Below are 22,690 nucleotides of genomic sequence, written 5' to 3'. Positions count from 1 at the left end.
GTGCCCTGGGCGATGGCTGGCCAGACGAGGCTTGCATTCCCACCGACCTGCCATTCACCCAAAGCGTCTCCACAGTGATCAGTCGCCATGCCAGCCACCTGGCGGCCAGCCCCGAGGACCGCCCTGACTCTGGCTGGCCCCTCCGAGAGGCCTTGGCGGTTGGGGAGGAGAGGGAAAGCAACGAAGGAAACGACCGCAAACAACAGCAGAAGAAGAAGAAGAAAAGGAGGCCCCGGGATGATGTGTACGACCCGGTAGAGAACAGGGACCACCCGGAGGCTCAGGCTGAAAACACACCCCTGTCAGAGGGCCACCACAGGGTCTCCCCCCGCAAGGACAGGGACAGGATGGATGGAGGCTGGGAGCGCGAAGAGCCAGGGAGAAGTGGAGGCAGGGGAAAGAGGGGCAAGAGCAGGAAGAAGCTTCCAGAAGAGTGGGGAGTCACAGCTGAGCCCTTCATGCCCTCTTCTGCCTCCTCTGCCAATGACCTTCCTGAAGGGGTGTTAGACCAACTAGTGCCCCCCATCACCCATTCCCAGCCCCTGGAGAACCCCTACTCCAACATTGGGCTGAGTCCTGCCAGTGAGGAGTTCTACGGGGGCCTCTTCCCTCCATCTCTCACCCAGGACCTGCTCTCTCTCACAGCTCCCACCTCCCCTCCACCGGCCCTGGGCTGTGAGCTACTGCCTACCGCCCCTGTCTCCATGCCCACCAGTCAGGGAGACTTCTCGCCCAAGAACACCTTCCCCATGGCCTCACATCCAGGAGACCCATTCACTGCTAGCTACCAAGACCTGCTCATGGATACAGAGAACGCTAGCATGGGCAATGCCAAAGAGGCTTTCTCCACAACCTTTCCCCTAGATTCCCCAGTTCATGAGTCGGGTGTCAAGGTGGTGTTTGATCATGACACCCCAATGCACGATGTCCATATGAAAAATGCCTTAAGTTTAAGCCTCACCCGCCAACCAGATCGTGGCCTGCCCCCATTGGAGAAGTTCAGTGAGCTCACAGCAACCGCTCCCCCTTTCTCCCCCTCCGACAGCTCCTGGCTCATCAATGACTCCAACTTCAACAACGACTCCTTTGAGTTCAGTGACATCACTCCAGGGCGCCCACTACCTCTTGGCCTAGCCTTCGACACACCCAGCCCAGCCCCCCTCCGCTCCCCCAAAACCATACCCGAATATCACCCCAGGGAGGGCAAATCCCCATCACAGAATATACCCACGAAGTCCCCCTCCTCCTCTTCCACCAAAAGCCCCACCTCCCCGGGGTCTGGTCTGAACCCCGCTGCCAAGCCCTTCTTCCCCAGCTTTGCCGAACTCACGGAGCCCCTGGTGGTGGTGGCCCCCATGTCTGAAGGTTTGTTGCAGTGGCATGTGCTCTCCACTAGGGGGATTGGAAGATTAGAGGAGTAGCCCCGTACCTTGCATGGGCATGTGGCGCTAAGACTGGGCTGGGACCGAATCAATAGCCCAGTCTAGACAGCCTGACTAACTAACATACAGGTTCCCCGAAAATATACACTGTCCGAGGGGCTTGGCTTTTTTGGGGGGTGTTTTCCTCTCACCCACAAGGCACTGCTGCATCTGGGCAGTGCTGGAGTGTTCTCATTAACCCTATGGTGTGCTACTAACCACCACACACAGCGTCACCAGTTTCCCCAGCACTTTGTTTCATAACCAGACCTCTCTTCCTTCCTGCTGTATCCAGGTGTCTCTGATAACAGTCTAGTGTGTGTCTACTGGACCTCCGTGATTCGTCTTTGTCTCCTCTGTGTTGAATTAACATTGGTTTCCTTGTCTTCTTCTCTTTAGCTAGCATTTCCTCCAGAGAGGAACCTCTAAACAGTTCTCTGGATGTTTTGTCCAAACCTGTGCAGTGCATGACCGCTCTCTAACCAAAGCATGCCTGAATGAATGTACACTCCAATCAGATTCTCATTGTCTCCTTCTCTCTTTCCATGTCCTGGCGGTTTTCATATCCCTTTTGCCTCTACGACGGCCGCCCCCAATAGGTGAGTCAGAAATCTCCTTGATCTTTTTGGGGAATATATTGTGGGAAATAGGGATCAATATTTTCCTTCAAATCTACCAAGTTTCAATACCGGGAATAATTCATATTAATCCTGTGAGAGGCCCAGGAAATATTGCAAAATCAGAAGTTCCCATTTAAAGCGTTTAGAACCAAGATATGGTCATTATGCCAGGGTTCTCCCTTCATTAGAGGGGTGCTGCTCCACCATGTAAAGAATTGAAACTGATATTTGGTCATGATAAAGTAACTATCCAATGACATTGTTGTGAATTGCGAAACGGGCTGTTCACAAATTCAGAGCATTCTCACGTTCCTCAATTAATTCAGCACATTTCAGCGGTGGTTCTCGACGCAGAGCGCACCCGGGATGCACAGAGCTCACCCCGAGTGTAACTTTGTAACAGCAGTCAAGGAAAATTCAAAATGACCAAAGTTGCTAAACTTGCCGGATAACCTCCTTCAACGAATGACAGAATATCTCCGGTATTTGGCCAAATGGAGTTGATGATTATACAGATAGCAGATCAGTTCATGAATAACCAAGAGATGAAGAGTGGAAATAGTTGAAATATCAAGGTATCTTCACCAATCTTAGGGACCAATTCTGTTTAAAAATAAAATCCATATGTACTCTTATTGTTGATCACACATTCCCTACCGCAGATCTCATATGGGCAGCAAGAAACGAGACAGAGAAGCGGGTGAATTGCCATAGTAGGCGAGAGAAGTGCTTTGATAAAGCGACCTATGGCTTACAGAATAAAGTTAGGACTTTCCATGCGAGACAGGAGTGGGGATTTTGGGTTTCAGTGGGATTGGGACCGGATAGAAAAAGAACCTAATCTAGGACAGGAGAAGGGAGTATTTTCCCTCGTGCCTTTTTTTTACAGACTGTGACAGAAATGCCTATGTAGTGAATTGTCCGTAGGCCTATCAAATGTGTGACTGTCCAAAGAGTCACAATGACAGCTCAAAGAGGCACACATTATTTTATAAGCTATACTGTAGAGGTTTCCTCTAGGGTTTATTAACTTCATTCGGGTCGCGTGTGCAGTCTGTGTCAATAATGCGTGTGCTTTGAATTCACGCCAACTTTGTGTGAATGAAATATTCTCGAGGCTTCGAAAGGCTTCCATGCAACAACCTGTTTGGATAATGTGCCATTAAATGTTTTGCTAATCTGCTGCTGCGCACGTTATTTATTTTATGAAATTGCATCAGTGCCACATTGGGGAAACATTTTGCAATTTCCCATCATCATTTTTGGGGGGGAAAATGTGAAGTGTTCCTGGGACAGTCCCGGGATCCCGGTTACCCATCTTAATCCCTAGTGGGAAATAAATTGTGGGAAAGTCTTGCGTTGCAAAGCACCACAGTGAAGCAATCTCTTTGGGACAGGGTGAGACGTTGCTGAACAAAAGTGTCTTGGGGCTGAATCCAAGCAGCTGGGGACACTGGGACAGGAGAGTGGAATATAGAACAGAACTGAGAGAGAGGTTGTGTTAGGAGACGGGCACACTTGTTTGAGAGCTCCAGATGTTGGCTAGCACCCCTTGGGTCTCCCCTGGTGCCCTGTGTGCTCTTTCCGAAGGCCAGGAGGGCTGAGTGAAGGTCAGCCGAACCCCCCGTAGAGTCGCCTACATAAGCTGCCATGTTCAGGCCGAGCGAAACCCCACTGGCACCTTGACTCTCACTGAGCTGAGAGGGGTGAGCGCCTCAAACCCCCTCTAACCCCTCCCTCCCAGGCAACTCGCCCAGAATGCACTGCAGCCAGAAGAGTATTGTCCAATAAGAGACCACATTCAGCACACTCTCTACTCTCGCTGCTGTTTCACAGTATTTCTCCCATTTCCCCCTTACATAATAAAGATACTGGGATATACACACCTCTTCCGTTCTAGTGCAGTCATCCGGGGACGACGACTGACTCTTTAACTACACAGTAGTTGCTCAAAGGAGCAAGTGGTTAACGAGCGTCAGAATCAGTTTTTTTTATCACAGCTTTATTTTAAGCCATGTGTACTGAATGTGCCCCTCAAGATACAGCTGCCACAGCCAATTAGATGCCGCCTTCACCATCGGGCAGCTTTAAGTGAGCGCACAATGCCCAAACTACACACATTTCTATATATTTATTCACTTTGGCAATCTGGGTTCCTCTGTAATGAAGAGTTATGACAGTCGCCAACTCCCCCGGATTCACTTTGGACAAATTGTCCGCCGAGTAGCGTGTGAAGTATTTGTTTATTTATGAGCGCCCCGGCGAGATGCCAGTATATAAATAGACTATGTTGACACGCAGCGTTAAAGCGCAGCTCAGTAGGCACCACTCTGATTAATTGAAGAAGCGGACGAGTAGATACAGTTTACCGTTTCATCCTGCATCACTTCCTGTCCGTGGCTTCCTCGTCAGCTCGGTGCAGCTAAAGATTAGTTCTAATGAGACGTGAGCCCGTTATGCACCTGTGGCGATAGATAGAGAAAGTGAAGTGTATAAAAATAGCTTTATTTGGTCTGGCACCTTGAGTCAGCCATCGCAGCAGGGCCCATTGTTCATCTAAAAGTGTATGGCTTTTAACAGTTGCACTCTGTTCCTTGAGATGAATAGCTTGATGGGTGGGTGGGTTTTGGGAGAGACACAGCTGCCTCTGTTGCCCCTCTGTAATTTGCTCTCTTTGTCAGTGTTCAAGGGGTGGAGCTGTGTCACTGGGGGTGCTATTTAGGCCTCGTAGGAGGCAGGAGATAAGGCTGCTGTGTCCCAGCCCATCCTTCACCCAGCATGCTCTTTCCTGGGGATGATGTGTGTGTGTGTGTGTGTGTGTGTGTGTGTGTGTGTGTGTGTGTGTGTGTGTGTGTGTGTGTGTGTGTGTGTGTGTGTGTGTGTGTGTGTGTGTGTGTGTGTGTGTGTGTGTGTGTGTGTGTGTGTGTGTGTGTGTGTTCTGTTTCTCATGTTTTTTTCAGTGTGTGAAGTTCAGTAGACAATTCTTGTTGTTACCCATATGAGTGGAAAAGTGCACCGTTAGCTCAGGGCAAAATCCTTTGACAGCTCAGCCACTGCCACTCAGTATCTGTGTGTGTGTGTTTGTTGGACAAGGGGTCATTCATGTGCTTTTCATTTGGACACAGGCCAGAGATTAAGCACCTCTCAGCTTCAGATTCTGTTTAAACAGCGTTTTAGTATATCTCCAAGGGCTCAACACAAACTAGTATTTCCTCTACACATATTATAGCATTTCAGAGTGTTATCATGTTGACTTGGTCTTGGTGGGGTGTGTGTGTGTGGTGTTAGATAAAGTTAGTCTGGCCTTGCTCCCCCTCATTACTGGTCTGTTGGTGTATTTATAGACCAACCAATACGGGACATATCCTTGCCCTCACTAAGCCTCTCTACCATTCACAACCCCCCTGTGACCCAATGTAATATTGATTGGATTTGTGTGGTTTAGATAAGTCGAGCATTACTGGCCTTTTGAGGTGAGGCAGTCAGACTGTTAACTTGCCTCTGTGAATGACAACACCCCTTGGCCATTTGGGGGTCAGTGGGAGGAGTACAACGCCTTAACAGAGGTGCCAACGTGCCACCGATGTGCCCCCACAGTGTCCCCATGTCACTGTGACTGCACACAGCAACAAAACGAGTCATTGGTGTTATTTTAGGGCCGCGGCCCAGAACAACGAAGCTTCATAAATATTCCAGTCACCTATTTCTATCTATGGCGTTTTTCACTGTTCCTGGGGGGCGGATTTCTTTAATAGGCCGTTGTCGGATGGGATCCTAGAAGGGACAAGAGTACAGTATTAGCAGTACTGTGAATTAGCAGTACTGTGAATTGATGGGTTGTGGCATGAAGGGGTAACCTATGTGATTTCACCATTGTGAAAGCCAGGACTCCCGCGGGTGCTGTTTTAGAAAGGTGTTATTGTCAGGTAGTGGGGACTATCTCTGTAAAGGAGTGTTACAGTCCGAGCCAGTGGGTGCTGTTTTAGAAAGGGGTTATTGTCAGGTAGTGGGGACTATCTCTGTAAAGGAGTGTTACAGTCCGAGCCAGTGGGGTTTGTTTTAGAAAGGGGTTATTGTCAGGTAGTGGGGACTATCTCTGTAAAGGAGTGTTACAGTCCGAGCCAGTGGGGTTTGTTTTAGAAAGGGGTTATTGTCAGGTAGTGGGGACTATCTCTGTAAAGGAGTGTTACAGTCCGAGCCAGTGGGGTTTGTTTTAGAAAGGGGTTATTGTCAGGTAGTGGGGACTATCTCTGTAAAGGAGTGTTACAGTCCGAGCCAGTGGGTGCTGTTTTAGAAAGGGGTTATTGTCAGGTAGTGGGGACTATCTCTGTAAAGGAGTGTTACAGTCCGAGCCAGTGGGTGCTGTTTTAGAAAGGGGTTATTGTCAGGTAGTGGGGACTATCTCTGTAAAGGAGTGTTACAGTCCGAGCCAGTGGGTGCTGTTTTAGAAAGGGGTTATTGTCAGGTAGTGGGGACTATCTCTGTAAAGGAGTGTTACAGTCCGAGCCAGTGGGTGCTGTTTTAGAAAGGGGTTATTGTCAGGTAGTGGGGACTATCTCTGTAAAGGAGTGTTACAGTCCGAGCCAGTGGGTGCTGTTTTAGAAAGGGGTTATTGTCAGGTAGTGGGGACTATCTCTGTAAAGGAGTGTTACAGTCCGAGCCAGTGGGTGCTGTTTTAGAAAGGGGTTATTGTCAGGTAGTGGGGACTATCTCTGTAAAGGAGTGTTACAGTCCGAGCCAGTGGGGTTTGTTTTAGAAAGGGGTTATTGTCAGGTAGTGGGGACTATCTCTGTAAAGGAGTGTTACAGTCCGAGCCAGTGGGTGCTGTTTTAGAAAGGGGTTATTGTCAGGTAGTGGGGACTATCTCTGTAAAGGAGTGTTACAGTCCGAGCCAGTGGGGTTTGTTTTAGAAAGGGGTTATTGTCAGGTAGTGGGGACTATCTCTGTAAAGGAGTGTTACAGTCCGAGCCAGTGGGTGCTGTTTTAGAAAGGGGTTATTGTCAGGTAGTGGGGACTATCTCTGTAAAGGAGTGTTACAGTCCGAGCCAGTGGGGTTTGTTTTAGAAAGGGGTTATTGTCAGGTAGTGGGAACTATCTCTGTAAAGGAGTGTTACAGTCCGAGTCAGTGGGGTTTGGATGGAGTTTTGTTCTATCTCGGTCGTATCCCTATGAGAATATGCTGGAAGCCAGACCGCAACATTACACTTCTGTTATCACTGATGGGAAGGACACATTGGATCAGAGGGGCGAGGGCGATACGGAATAACCCCAGGCCCTAGTCGTGTAGCAATACCACGATCTCTATTCTGTAACACACTTTCTGATTCTCAAAAAATATATATATAATACTCCATCCGTTTGGCTTTAAATGCCTTAGTATCTTAATTTCCTTAGTTGTAAAGGCAGCAACAGAGCAGGTTTTCCTTTGAAACCACCCGTTATAACAGTGCCATGGTCAGGTTGGTGCCATCCACTGCTCTCTGTTGCGTCAGCCAGTCTCGAACAGCTGTAATTCCATTGTAAGTGCTATTTGATTTCCAGTTACGCTGCGTCACATCACTGTCAGTCGCTTGCGTATAACCATCCATCAAGAAGCCAGTCATCCGACCTATAAGGCGTGTGGGGTTTCTGTGTCGCTTCCATTCCATTCTTCTCCACCAATAATAGGGAGGGCGTGGCTATTCTTCGAAATACCATGTTTTCATTGGAGAAGATTTTTACCTGAGACCACGGTCTCCTTCACAGATGAGCCCTGATGAGCATTTGAACGTGGAGTCATCCGTGACAGTGTTGTCCCCTTGATGTGGTGAGACAGAAGCACCCAGGTGTGAGCTCCAGAAGTATTGGCACAGTGACAAATGTTTTGGTTCTGTACTCCAGCACTTTGGATTTGAAACGACACATTCACTTGTGTGGAATTCACTTGTGTGTATTAAAGTAGTAAAAAGTTGAGTATTTGGTCCCATATTCAATGACTACATCAAGCTTGTGACTCTACAAACTTGCTGGATGCATTTGCTGTTTGTTTTGGATGTTTTTTAGATTATTTTGTGCCCAAAAGAAATGAATGGTAAATAATGTATTGTGTCATTTTGGAGTCACTTTTAGTGTAAATAGGAATAGGATATGTTTCTGAACACTTCTACATTAATGTGGATGCTACCATCATTACAGATAATCAGGAATGAATCGTGAATAATGATAAATATAACCCCCCCCAGAAAAAATGCTAACCTTCCCTGTTATTGTAATGGTGAGAAGGTAGCATGTCTTGGGGGTACGGAGCCAAAACAACACAAAATGTGTCACTGTCCCAATACTTTTGGAGCTCACTGTAAATACATCTTCTGACACAGCCCCCTTGGAGACAGACAAACCTATCCACAGCAGGGCTGCTCTGCTGTCCACTGGCCCTCAGCAACATTGCAAAGTACAGAGCGGAAAGAGTTAAAGGCTTTGATTCCTCTTCTGTTCCTCTGAGAGTGATTGTGTGTGGGGTGGGAGGGGGGTTCTGTCTGGGTGATGTCTTTTTGATCTGAAGGGAACAGTGTGACAGACAGTTGTTTGTTCATGTGAACGAGACGATGTGTGTGAATAGTGAAAATCCTTGTGGGCTTACATTGCCTTACTAATGCTTCAGAAAGCTACACGAAAAGGTGTTTATGATTTGAAGACTATTAGAGACATGGCAGACTTGAATGAAATGGAGTGTAAAATGTTGTAGAAATGTGAATGTTGTGAAAAGGGTAGGAAAGGTCAGATTGTTGATTTGATTTTTCCAGTGGTAGACAGTTATAGATGTGCCTTTGGGGAGGGTGGGGTCTGGCTAGTTGCCATCGTAACTGAGGAGCAGTTAATGTTGCCATGGGGATGGCAACTGATGTTGAGAACGTAGGCTGAGGCTAAAATATCTTTATCAGTGACGCACACACAGCAACAGTCATGTACACACACACACACACACACACACACACACACACACACACACACACACACACACACACACACACACACACAACACACACACACACACACACACACACACACACACACACACACACACACACACACACACACACACACACAGTAACATGACTCTCACAAACAGATCGCATGTACAGTTGAAGTCGGAAGTTTACATACACCTTAGCCAAATACATTTAAACTCAGTTTTTCACAATTCCTGACATTTAATCCCAGTAAAAATCCCCATCTTCGTTCATTTAGGATCACCACTTTATTTTAAGAATGTGAAATGTCAGAATAATAGTAGAGAGAATTATTTATTTCAGATTTAATTTCTTTCATCACATTCCCAGTGGGTCAGAAGTTTACATACGCTCAATTAGTATTTGGTAGCATGGCTTTAAATTGTTTAACTTGGGTCAAACGTTTCGGGTAGCCTTCCACAAGCTTCCCACAATAAGTTGGGTGAATTTTGTCCCATTCCTCCTGACAGAGCTGGTGTAACTGAGTTGGCTTTTTCAGTTCTGCCCACACATTTTCTACAGGATTGAGGTCTGGGCTTTGTGATGGCCACTCCAATATCTTGACTTTGTTGTTCTTAAGCCATTTTGCCACAACTTTGGAAGTATGCTTGGGGTCATTGTCCATTTGGAAGACCCATTTGTGACCAAGCTTTAACTTCCTGACTGACGTCTTGAGATATGTCTTCGATATATCCACATAATTTTCCTCCCTCATGATGCCATCTATTTTGTGAAGTGCACCAGTCCCTCCTGCAGCAAAGCACCCCCACATGATGACGCTGCCACCCTCATGCTCCATGGTTGGGATGATGTTCTTCGGCTTGCAAGCCTCCCCCTTTTTCATCCAAACATGACAATAGTCATTATGGCCAAATAGTTTTATTTTTGTTTCATCAGACCAGAGAACATTTCTCCAATAAGTACGATCTTTGTTCCCATGTGCAGTTGCAAACCGGAGTCTGGCTTTTTTATGGCGGTTTTGGAGCAGTGGCTTCTTCCTTGCTGAGTGGCCTTCCAGGTTATGTCGATATAGGACTCGTTTTACTGTGGATATAGATACTTTTGTACCTGTTTCCATCAAGATCTTCAAAAGGTCTTTTGCCGTTGTTCTGGGATTGATTTGCACTTTTCGCACCAAAGTACGTTCATCTCTAGGAGACAGAACGTGTCACCTTCCTGAGCGGTATGACGACTGTTTGGTCCCATGGTGTTTATACTGGCGTACTATTGTTTGTACAGATGAATGTGGTACCTTCAGTCATTTGGAAATTGCTCCCAAGGATGAACCAGACTTGTGGAGGTCTACAATTTCTTTCTGAGGTCTTGGCTGATTTCTTTTGATTTTCCCATGATGTCAAGCAAAGAGGCACTGAGTTTGAAGGTAGGCCTTGAAATACATCCACAGGTACACCTCCAATTGACTCTAATGATGTCAATTTGCCTGTCATTTATGTACACTTCTGACCCACTGGGAATTGTGATACAGTGAGTTATAATTGAAATAATCTGTCTGTAAACAATGGTTGGAAAAATTAGTTGTGTCATGCACAAATTAGATGTCCTAACCGATTTGCCAAAACTATAGTTTGTTAACAATACATTTGTGGAGTGGTTAAAAAACGAGTTTTAATGACTCCAACCTAACTGTATGTAAACTTCCGACTTCAACTGTATGTTTAAATACAATTTCCTTTTTTTCTCATGCAACCTCATTAGTGTGAAACTGATCATGTACACGGAAACAACAAAGTGTTCCGCTGGACGGTGCAGTACATCACAGCACCAGCCACTCGATCACGGTCTTAAAGGTGCAATATGCAGAAATCGCTCTGCCATTTCCTGGTTGCAAAAATTCGAATAGCTCGCCTAATTTCAATTAATGTGACAAAACAAGCAATGTATAGTGTATAGTGAAATATTTTCAGTAACCAAAAATATAGTATTTTCAACTGTTTGACGCTAGTGTACAAAACCGAAAGTAAAAGATGCAAAAACAAATTGTAAGAACTGGAAGATCAAAATAGTGCATATAGAACAGATCTACCGCTTCTTAGACTTGTTTTCAATGCTTATGATAGATCTATAACTCACATTTCTATGTGAATTTGGTCGGGTCGCCCAAAAAGTTTTTAAAAACGCTGCTTTAATTATACAAAACGTGTTAATGAAGCAGCCCTGGGCTTGTTTCTATTTCTATAATGGGCTCTGGAATCGGGTGATTTCTAAAACCGGTGGGCGACTGCCTGCATGTGGAAGGAGGAAGGGAGCAGTCTGCTGTCAAAGAATAATATAATATTCCTGGCAGAGCAGAGCAGCATAGCAGAGGGACTGTTCCACCTCCCCTTCCACTCACTCCCCTGACACAGCTGGCATAATCCATAATCCAGATTTGACATGATGGAATTCAAATGAAATGTCTACATTGTAGCATTCAAACCTGGGGCTGACACGGTTTGATTTACAGCAGACATGCTAGGATTATTTTTAGATTCCATAAACTGGAATAATCCAACAGTGTTTTACTCTGAGCTGTGCTGGTACCAATTTCTTCTCATTGCAAGAAATTGCTGGTTCTCGCCCTCTCACTACAAGAATGTGTTCCTTCTCGCCCTTGTTTTTGAAAGTTGATGTAATGCTGGTTAAAGGAGAAGTGAGTGGACTTCCTTCCCTGGATTTCTTCTCGTTGCGATGTTTCACACTTTATATATGCACCTTCTTTCTCGTCCGCTGTATTTGAATGGCGGTGGTCTTACTGTGCTGGATAAAGGAGAAATGACTGAGAAATGTCTTGTCACTTTAGAGTGAAAGGCTTGACAACCACATGCTGGCAGTACATGTCACACCAAATTGAATTCCGAATCAATCTGCTCAAAAACCTAAGCCCAAAATGCAGCCATCACTAAGATTTCATATCAATTGGACATGTCATGAATACATATATCCACTCTTCAGTTCCCCCCCCCAAAATCATCCCATTTGATTAAGGGTCCGTCATTTATACAATTTAGGGAATTTGGGGAGCTGAGCTGATCTGAGCTCGTTGGGCATTAATCAGGGATCAGTTGTGTCCAGAGTGGGAACGGCTATGAATCTGGCAGAGGTAATTGGCCACAGGCGCCACATCCATAATCAATAGCAATGGATGAGGGATCCGAGCACATCTGCTATAATAGAACTAAAATGGTGGGGCGGTTTATGGACGTATCGATTTTACCGCACAGGATTGAACAGCTATTTCACGTTGATAGATGGTTACGCTGATCTTAGGCCAATTGTTAGTCGTCTGCAGCACTTTAATAGGGCTCTGTTGTTGTTCCAGGACAATTATAATGGCAATCTGCCCAATACATCAGGCAATAGTCAGCTTCTCATCAGAAGATGGCTATTAGATAGGTGAAAGTAATATGTCAGAGGCTAGGTGCAGCTAATGTCAGTGTTCAGAAGTAGACCCAGTTTCAACCTGTAGAATAGATTCCATTGAATACAAGGGAGTAACTACTGAAGCATCAACTCACTAAACCCTTTCAGTCATAGTGAGCAATCAAAGCACATTGTCATGTTATTTTTAACACCGTACTATTTCATGAACTAAAACCTAGAATTAATTTCAATATGAGTGCAGCTTTTCTGTGTTGGAATGGGGTGGGTATACCCCAACAACAGAATGGGGTGGGTATACCCCAACAACAGAATGGGGTGGGTATACCCCAACAACAGAATGGGGTGGGTATACCCCAACAACAGAATGGGGTGGGTATACCCCAACAACAGAATGGGGTGGGTATACCCCAACAACAGAATGGGGTGGGTATACCCCAACAACAGAATGGGGTGGGTATACCCCAACAACGGAATGGGGTGGGTATACCCCAACAACAGAATGGGGTGGGTATACCCCAACAACGGAATGGAGTGGGTATACCCCAACAACAGAATGGGGTGGGTATACCCCAACAACGGAATGGAGTGGGTATACCCCAACAACAGAATGGAGTGGGTATACCCCAACAACGGAATGGAGTGGGTATACCCCAACAACGGAATGGAGTGGGTATACCCCAACAACAGAATGGGGTGGGTATACCCCAACAACAGAATGGGGTGGGTATACCCCAACAACAGAATGGGGTGGGTATACCCCAACAACAGAATGGAGTGGGTATACCCCAACAACGGAATGGGGTGGGTATACCCCAACAACAGAATGGGGTGGGTAAACAACAAAATGGGGTGGGTATACCCCAACAACAGAATTAGGTGGGTATACCCCAACAACGGAATGGAGTGGGTATACCCCAACAACAGAATGGGGTGGTATACCCCAACAACAGAATGGGGTGGGTATACCCCAACAACAGAATGGGGTGGGTATACCCCAACAACAGAATGAGGTGGGTATACCCCAACAACGGAATGGGGTGGGTATACCCCAACAACAGAATGGGGTGGGTATACCCCAACAACGGAATGAGGTGGGTATACCCCAACAACGAATGGAGTGGGTGGGTATACCCCAACAACAGAGGTGGGTATACCCCAACAACAGAGGTGGGTAATGGAGTGGGTATACCCCAACAACGGAATGGAGTGGGTACCCCAACAACAGAATGGGGGGTGGGTATACCCCAACAACGGAATGAGGTGGGTATACCCCAACAACAGAATGGAGTGGGTATACCCCAACAACAGGGTATACCCCAACAACAGAATGGGGTGGGTATACAACAACAGAATGGTGGGTATACCCCAACAACGGGGTGGGGTGGGTATACCCCAACAGAATGGGGTGGGTATACAACAACGGAATGGGGGGTGGGGTATACCCCAACAACGGAATGGAGTGGGTATACCCCAACAACAGAATGGGGTGGGTATACCAACAGAATGAGGTGGGTATACCAACAACGGAATGGAGTGGGTATACCCCAACAACAGAATGGAGTGGGTATACCCCAACAACGGAATGGAATGGAGTGGGTATACCCCAACAACAGAATGGGGTGGGTATACCCCAACAACAGAATGGGGTGGGTAATGGGTATACCCCAAAAACAGAATGGGGTGGGTATACCCCAACAACAGAATGGGGTGGGTATACCCCAACAACAGAATGGGGTGGGTATACCCCAACAACAAAATGGGGTGGAATGGGGTGGGTATACCCCAACAACAGTGGGTATACCCCAACAACAGAATGGGGTGGGTATACCTGGGGTGGGTATACCCAACAACGGAATAGTGGGTATACCCCAACAACAGAATGGGGTGGGTATACCCCAACAACAGAATGGGGTGGGTATACCCCAACAACAGAATGGGGTGGGTATACCCCAACAACAGAATGAATACCCCAACAACGGAATGGAGTGGGTATACCCCAACAACAGAATGGGGTGGGTATACCCCAACAACGGAATGGAGTGGGTATACCCCAACAACGGAATGGGAGTGGGTATTTGGGGTGGGTATACCCCAACAACAGAATGTTTTACCCCAACAACAGAATGGGGGTGGGTATACCCCAACAACGGAATGGGGTGGGTATACCCCAACAACAGAATGGAGTGGGTATACCCCAACAACGGAATGGAGTGGGTATACCCCAACAACGAATGGAGTGGGTATACCCCAACAACAGAATGGGGTGGGTATACCCCAACAACGGAATGGAGTGGGTATACCCCAACAACAGAATGGGGTGGGTATACCCCAACAACAGAATGGAGTGGGTATACCCCAACAACAGAATGAGGTGGGTATACCCCAACAACGGAATGGAGTGGGTATACCCCAACAACGGAATGGGGTGGGTATACCCCAACAACAGAATGGTGTGGACGTAACCCCAAACAACAGAATGGTGTAGGTGTATATGGTCACAAAATATGCAAGTAGACTGCTGATTGGCCAGATCATCCTCTATGAAGAAATTGCAAGTATTTTAGAAACGGTCTGTTTGAGGTGGGATTTTTGAAGTGTTTTTTTCCCACCAATTTATGCTTTGGCCACAAGAGTATAGGATGAGTCTTTTAAAAGTTAGATTTTCACTGGACAGTAATCTGTCTGGTAATGTGGGCCATCGTGTCTGGAAAAGGAGGATTCTGAAACACAAAGTACACAAAGCCAGTCTCCCTCCCTCTGATGTTGAGGCTGATGTGATGTAGTGCCCTGATCCGAGGGAGGCAAGGAGTTCATCGTGGAAGTAGAAGATCTGTGGCTTGGACGATAACGGCCACAGCATGTGACTTTCACATTTTTATGTTGATCAAACCTAATCTCCCCCCCCTCCCAAGCTATTTGCAGCTGAAATGATCTGTCTGGAGGCCAGTCTATCAGCATGACACAGACATTGCTGGATTAACAGACTTGCATAGGCATTAGCAGCTGAAAGACCGTAACAGAATGATGACTGTGATTAATTGAAAGATACCATTAACTCAAGAGCAGTGTGAGAGCAGCTCATTGGTTCGTAGATCTGCAGATAATAATATACGAAAATGCCCCCAGTTGATTTTTGCCTCTCCCTCTCCTCTCACCTCTCTCTCCCCATCCTCCTCTCACCTCTCTCCCCTTCCTCCGTTCATATATTCCTCTGGCTCCACTTGGTTGCCGTGGCAAGGATCCTGTTGCCATGGAAATGGGAGGCAGTTGCTTTTGGAGACATTTGGTAGAGGGGGCTACCAAGGAAACAATGGGTGTGTGACAGCAGGGGGAGGGGGGACTGATTTGAGCTAAAAATAGAACCACTAAAGACTGTCTCGCTTTCTCTCTTTTCCGCCCCACTCCTTCTCTCTCTGTGTCTTCTCATCTCTCCATCCACACCGTTCTTCCCTTTCTCGTTCTCTCTCAGAGAAGTGAAGGCACTAATTTGAGCACTGACTTCATTTTCACTTTTAGATTTAGCCTCACTGTTCAACGCTGGTGTGCCTCTCCTCAATTGTAAAGCTTACATTTGGAGTACTGCACCTCCTGAATAATGTACCTCTGAGTATGTGCTTGTTTAATGGCTTGACTGATTGGCCTATTTACATATTCTGTAGGGCACCAGGTTAAATAAAGCCCCCTTTACTCTCATCAGTGTTCTTAGTTAATGGCCACCTGTCTAACCTATTTGCAGCATACTCCGTAGATCGTTCACCGATGACAGGCTCCAGTGAAAGGATGGAACATTTTTGGATGGAACGTTGCAGAAATATGTTATTCATTTGATGGATCGGAAAAATAACTCACATTTCTTGCTGCTGTTTTTACCTCCCAGTTGCTTCCATTGTTGCTTCCATTGTTAGAGATGATTTGATTTAACTTGATTTAACTTGATTACTTGATTCCTTTTATCCAAATATCCACGGCTAAATGAAGTTATGGAACGGTTTGCTTTCTGCTTCCTTTCTGCGTTCTTATTGTTGTTTGTCTATTAGAAACGGTGCCTTAGTAGCACTGTGGGATTATGTAAAAGAGCCTCTGTGTGTGTTTGTGTGTTCGCGTGCATGTGTGTGTGTACGTCCAGCCACCCAGCCAGCCGGGCCAGGCAGAGTGAGGTCATCACTGGAGAGGGGGCGCTCTGTGTCCCTGTCCTTGAGGGGCTTGGGTGTCACTCATTTGGGATTGAGAGAGGGCTGTGATGTGACAGTGACAGAGGCCTCCAGCCTGCCTGTGAGTCGGCAGGGTCAGCATGGCCCAAATATACACATTATTATTCCACTGTGTCTGCCTAGCACTACCCTACCCTACCCTACACTACCCTACCCTCCACTACCCTACCCTCCACTAACCTACTCTACACTACCCTACCCTCCACTACCCTACTCTACACTACCCTACCCTACCCTATACTACACTACTCTACTCTCCACTACCCTACCCACCACTACCCTACTCTGCACTACTCTACACTACCCTACTCTACCCTCCACTACCCTACTCTACACTACCCTACCCTGCACTACCCTACTCTGCACTACCCTACTCTCCACTACCCTACCCTCCACTACCCTACTCTACACTACCCTACTCTGCACTACTCTACCCTACTCTACTGTCCACTACCCTACTCTACACTACCCTACCCTCCACTACCCTACCCTACCCTACACTACCCTATACTAATAATATAATAATAATATAATAATAATAATATACTATACTACACTACTCTACTCTCCACTACCCTACCCACCACTACCCTACTCTACACTACCCTACTCTGCACTGCTCTACACTACCCTACTCTACCGTCCACTACCCTACACTACACTACCCTACCCTGCACTACCCTACTCTGCACTACCCTACTCTACACTACCCTACTCTATACTACCCTACTCTACACAACCCTACACTACCCTACTCTGCACTACTCTACACTACCCTACCCTGCACTACCCTACTCTACACTACCCTACCCTCCACTTCCCTAGTCCACACTACCCTACCCTACTCTACACTACCCTACTCTACCGTCCACTACTCTACACTACCCTACCCTGCATTACCCTACTCTGCACTACCCTACCCTGCATTACCCTACTCTGCACTACCCTACACTACCCTAGTAGGCACTACCCTACTCTACACTACCCTACCCTGCACTACCCTACTCTGCACTACCCTACACTACAATACCCTACTCTGCACTACCCTACTCTAAACTACCCTACCCTGCACTACCCTACCCTGCACTACCCTACTCTGCACTACCCTACTCTACACTACCCTACCCTGCACTACCCTACTCTACACTACCCTACTCTACCCTACCCTGCACTACCCTACTCTACCCTACACTACAATACCCTACTCTACCCTACACTACAATACCCTACTCTGCACTACACTACCCCACACTACCCTTCTCTACCAGGTTCGATTCTTGATGTACGCAGGTACAGGACACCACTACAAAATACACTAAGCAATTCTGACGTGATCATGAATGGTTGACAATGTTGTCTAAACACATTGAAGAATTCTGCAAAGTACTATTTCTAAAAACAGTCGTGTTTTTCCACATTACAAATCTATGGTTTGCTTCATTCACCACACATCCGTGTGTATGCGGCCACTTTTTTTTATAGTAGCTACTCGGCTTGTGATTAGCATCTGAAGTGATTGTGTCTGATCTGATCTGTCTCATTGTGTTTGTCCTGGCCTGGTGTCTATTGTCAGAGCTTCATACTCTGAGCTGCAGAAGCAGACTCAACTGGAGCTTATGTAACGTGGCCCCAGTGCTGGGGGCCTGGATGACTGGTAAAGGCGTGTGTTTCTGTGTGTTGGTGTGTGTTTCTGTGGACAATACATCTATTTTAGCTTCCGAAGCCACAGAAACTTCACACAGACCAGAGATGTAAATTTGCCAGAGCCTGTTGCCCATCACATTTTTCCCCCCATTACTAAACTGAGCAGAACATGCTTGGGTCAATCTAACTAATGTTACGCAGTGCCTTCTTAAGGGTTATGCTGGGCTTAACATTAAAGAATGTTCTCTGTCTTGTCCTGTCCTGGTTCACATTGACGGTTCACTCTGGCTGAGACGGGTGGTAATTCATTTTGACTACTCAGCTGGCACTTAAAGCTTAGAAGGGGATGTTTTGGGGAGGGAACGGCCGTGTCCTGGGGCCTGGTGTTTGACTGTGCTCAGGAAGGAGATGCATTCGGTCTCCTAGAGATGAATGTACTTTAATGCAAAAAATGCACTTCAATCCCAGAGCAACAGCAAAGGACCTTGTGAAGATGCTGGAGGAAACAGGTACAAAAGTATCTATATCCACAGTAAAATGAGTCCTATATTCAACATAACCTGAAAGACCGCTCAGCAAGGAAGAAGCCACTGCTTAGAAACCGCCATAAAAAAGCCAGACTCCGGTTTGCAACTGCACATGGGGACAAAGATAGTACTTTTTGGAGAAATGTCCTCTGGTCTGATGAAACAAAAATAGAACTGTTTGGCCATAATGACCATTGTTATGTTTGGAGGGGAGGCTTGCAAGCCGAAGAACACCATCCCAACCGTGAAGCACGGGGTGGCAGCATCATGGTGTGGGGGTGCTTTGCAACAGGAGGGACTGGTGGACTTCACAAAATAGATGGTAACATGAGGGAGGAAAATTATGTGGATATATTGAAGCAACATCTCAAGACATCAGTCGGGAAGTTAAAGCTTGGTCACAAATGGGTCTTCCAAATGGACAATGACCCCAAGCATACTTCCAAAGTTGTGGCAAAATGGCTTAAGGACAACAAAGTCAAGGTATTGGAGTGGCCATCACAAATCCTATAGAAAATGTGTGGGCAGAACTGAAAAAGCATGTGCGAGCAAGGAGGCCTACAAACCTGACTCAGTTACACCAGCTCTGTCAGGAGGAATGGGACAAAATTCACCCAACTTATTGTGGGAAGCTTGTGGAAGGCTAACCAAAAAGTTTGACCCAAGTTAAACAATTTAAAGGCAATGCTACCAAATACTAATTGAGTGTATGTAAACTTCTGACCCACTGGGAATGTGATGAAAGAAATAAAAGCTGAAATAATCTACTATTATTCTGACATTTCACATTCTTCAAATAAATTGGTGATAATAACTGACCTAAGACAGGGACTTTTACTAGGATTACATTTCAGGAATTGTGAAAAACTGAGTTTAAATGTATTTGGCTAAGGTGTATGTAAACTTCCGACTTCAACTGTACACATTCAACCGGGATGTGGACTGAGAATGTTTCCACTGTACTCCAGTTTAAAAATATGCCTTTAGTAATGCAGCAGAGTCTGGGTGAGACTGAAACAGAATGGACCTCGTGGTGATTCAGGATTGAGAGAGTGAAGTCGGGTCAGAGTGTGTGCCTTCTCGTTGCAGTTAAAGTCTTGAGGGCTCGCCCGTGCAGAGTTGAGGCCAGGCAAAGGCTTCACACAGACGATGTGTTTGCGTTTGTGTCAGAAGTTCATCTCTTCTTGAGCGTGGTTTTTCTCTCCACTGCTCAGCTCCGTTTTCTTTGCGTGACGAGATCAGGGATGACGGGCATCTACGGTGCTTTTGGGAGGCGGTGGTTTTCATATATCTGACACCCCTCTTTCATTACCGCTCTCCTTCCTACCCCCCCTTCTCTGTTTCTGTGACTGGGCTGACTGTGAGTCTGCGTTATCTTTACACACAAACAATCCCCTTCTCACACACAGACAGATACATCCACCATCTCTCTCTCTCTCTCAAATTCGAAATGTTTCTCTCTCACACACATCCTGCAGAGTAAGGGTAAGCACAGTGCCCACAACAAAGTCATTAACACAATTAACAAAGGGGCCAGGCTCTAGACCTTGGCTCTGCTCGACAGAAGCCTCTGCCAGGGTACACCACTGGCTGTCTGGCTCAGAGACACACAGTGTGTGAGAGCTTCAGAGAGAGGTACACAGATTGAATGTGTGAAGTGAGGTGAGGTCAAATGGAGATATGTTACCAAGAAATGGATCACTTTGCTGTGAGAGAGAACGAGAGAGATGCCCTAGCTACAAACATGCTCCCCTAAAGCAGCTGCCCCAAAACCTCCCTCTCATCTCCCTGGGGTTGTGTGTTGCCTGGGGAGAAGGATGAGCGAGAGGGTGGGACTGGGGTAGAAAGAGAAAGCTTGGAGAGAAAGAAAAAAACTGAGAGGAGGGGGATGTACACTCCACCACAGGGGGAGGGAGTTGTGATTTGGCAGCAGCAAATGAGCAGCCACTCGAGTCACATGACCAAAAGCCATGCAAAAGGCTGTCGGTGAGTAAGAGGGAGGAGGGAGGGAGGGAGGGAGGGAGGGAGAGAGAGAGCGATAGAGAAAGAGGAGCCCAGTTCACAGTGCTTCTTGGTCAATTGAGAGCGAAGAGGCACAGAGAGAGAGAGGCTACACCACACACACACACGCTCGCCTTCCTCACTGGCCCTACCGCAGCCGTGACAGACCCCACCTGTGCATCCTAACCAGAAGAAACAACATAACACACAGGGGAACGAGAACAACCGGAGGACAGAGAAACGTAGCCTGAGGAGAAAAGAGAGAGTGAGAAAGGAGGGAAAGCATGTCTTCTCTCTCCAACCAGCCGCCTGGCTCTCCGTTCTCAGAGTACAGTGAGCTGTGTAAGGTCCCCTCCATGGCCCCCGCCACAGCCCCCCAGGCTTGGGACTGGCAGCATGGAGACATGGGGCCTCCCAGGAGCCTCGGTGGGGCCCCGGGACTCACCGACGAGGACAAGCTGTGCTTCTTCGACCCGTCAGCCGGTGTTGGCTTGGAGGCGGATCTCAAGGTACCTGGCAGGGGGGGCTGTCAGGGGTTAGGCAGCGCTGGGGAGAGCCCAGAAAGCCAAGTGTCTTCCTCCCCCTCCCCTCTGAGCTGTGGGAACAATGGGGTCCTACATCCCCCCGTACCTGGTTCCCCAGCTCGACGCATGGATCTACCCTTACCCTTTAGCCCGCCCATACCAGCCCCAGCCAGCACCGGTGTGTGGAACCCTGGATTCTCAGAGTCCAGCCCCAAGACCCTTCCACCCCAGAATATTGCCAGCCCTAATTACTGTGTCATCGGTGTTGTCAATGACAACTACCTGGAGAGGGGCGACGAGGACAGCGCATCAGCACTAGGTGGCCTCCAAATGACAGAGGGATCCTCGGAGGAGAGCGAGGACGAGGAGGAAGAGGTGGAGCTTGAGCCGTGTTTCATGGGGCGTGCTAACCAGCAGCGGAAGGCTCTGCGGCGGGCCATGTCCGAATGCTCCCACCTCTCGGTACCCTCTAGCCTGGAGCTGCCCGACCATTACCCTGGATCTGGGCTGGATGAGCTAACAACGCCCATGGGCGGTCCGCGCCGCTCCTGCCACTCCACCATGAAGCGTTCACTGACTGTTTCGGACGACCAGCTGCCCCCCACTCTGTTTGCTGCAGGCGCCACCCGCTCCGACCTGAGGCAGGACCAGGAGCCCACCCTACACTTCTCACCCTTCCCCCCAATGAGAGACTGTGGTGGCAGCTCTCCGCTCTCACCTCTAGAGGGCATCGTGGAGGGGCCCGGGGCAGACAAGAACGAGGACGTGCTGCTGCCTGTACCCCTCAGCAGCCAGGCCATCAGCGGGATGGGCACCGGCCTGGGCATTGTCACAAACCCAGGAACCGGCATTGGCACGGGTATGGGTACCAACATCTGCACAGGTATGAATACCAACCTTGGCACTGATGTTGGAGCAGACGTGGGTACCAACTCAGGCACCAGCTTTGGCGCTGGTATGGGTAGCAACCCAGACAACAGCTTTAGAGCAGGCATGGGCACCGGCTTTGGAGCAGGTATGAGTACCAACCTTGGCACCGGCTTTGGTGAAGGCATGGTTACTACCAGTCCTTTCACCAGGGTAGGTAATGGTGATGCTATCTGGCTGCTACTAGCGCTGCCCTCTGGCAATGGCCTCCTCAAATGGCCTGCAGACTGCAGACAGCCCAGATTGTGTGTAGGGGGAAGATGTGGCATCACACTGTCTGATTTACAACTGAGCTGCTTCCACCAGTCGGAGGTCCCAGTCAAGTAGTGTGAAGAGAAGAGAGAGAGAGAGAGAGAGAGAGAGAGAGAGAGAGAGAGAGAGAGAGAGAGAGAGAGAGAGAGAGAGAGAGAGAGAGAGAGAGAGAGAGAGAGAGAGAGAGAGAGAG

At 47.6% G+C, this 22,690-nt stretch overlaps 1 protein-coding gene across 6 annotated transcripts in view; it reads left to right on the top strand.

The window, feature by feature from the left end:
- Positions 1 to 22,690, top strand: part of LOC118371615 (microtubule-associated protein 4) — a 122,747-nt gene that overhangs the window by 65,696 nt on the left and 34,361 nt on the right. For all 6 annotated transcript variants that reach the window (XM_052504627.1, XM_052504625.1, XM_052504618.1 and 3 more), the window contains one exon: positions 1 to 1,365. In XM_052504627.1, coding sequence (XP_052360587.1) covers positions 1 to 1,365 — 1,365 coding nt within the window. The remainder of the gene's footprint in view (positions 1,366 to 22,690) is intronic.

Source organism: Oncorhynchus keta, chromosome 4 (assembly GCF_023373465.1).
Source record: "Oncorhynchus keta strain PuntledgeMale-10-30-2019 chromosome 4, Oket_V2, whole genome shotgun sequence".
Taxonomy (NCBI): Eukaryota; Metazoa; Chordata; class Actinopteri; order Salmoniformes; family Salmonidae; genus Oncorhynchus; species Oncorhynchus keta.
This window is presented reverse-complemented; position numbering and strand designations above follow the sequence as displayed.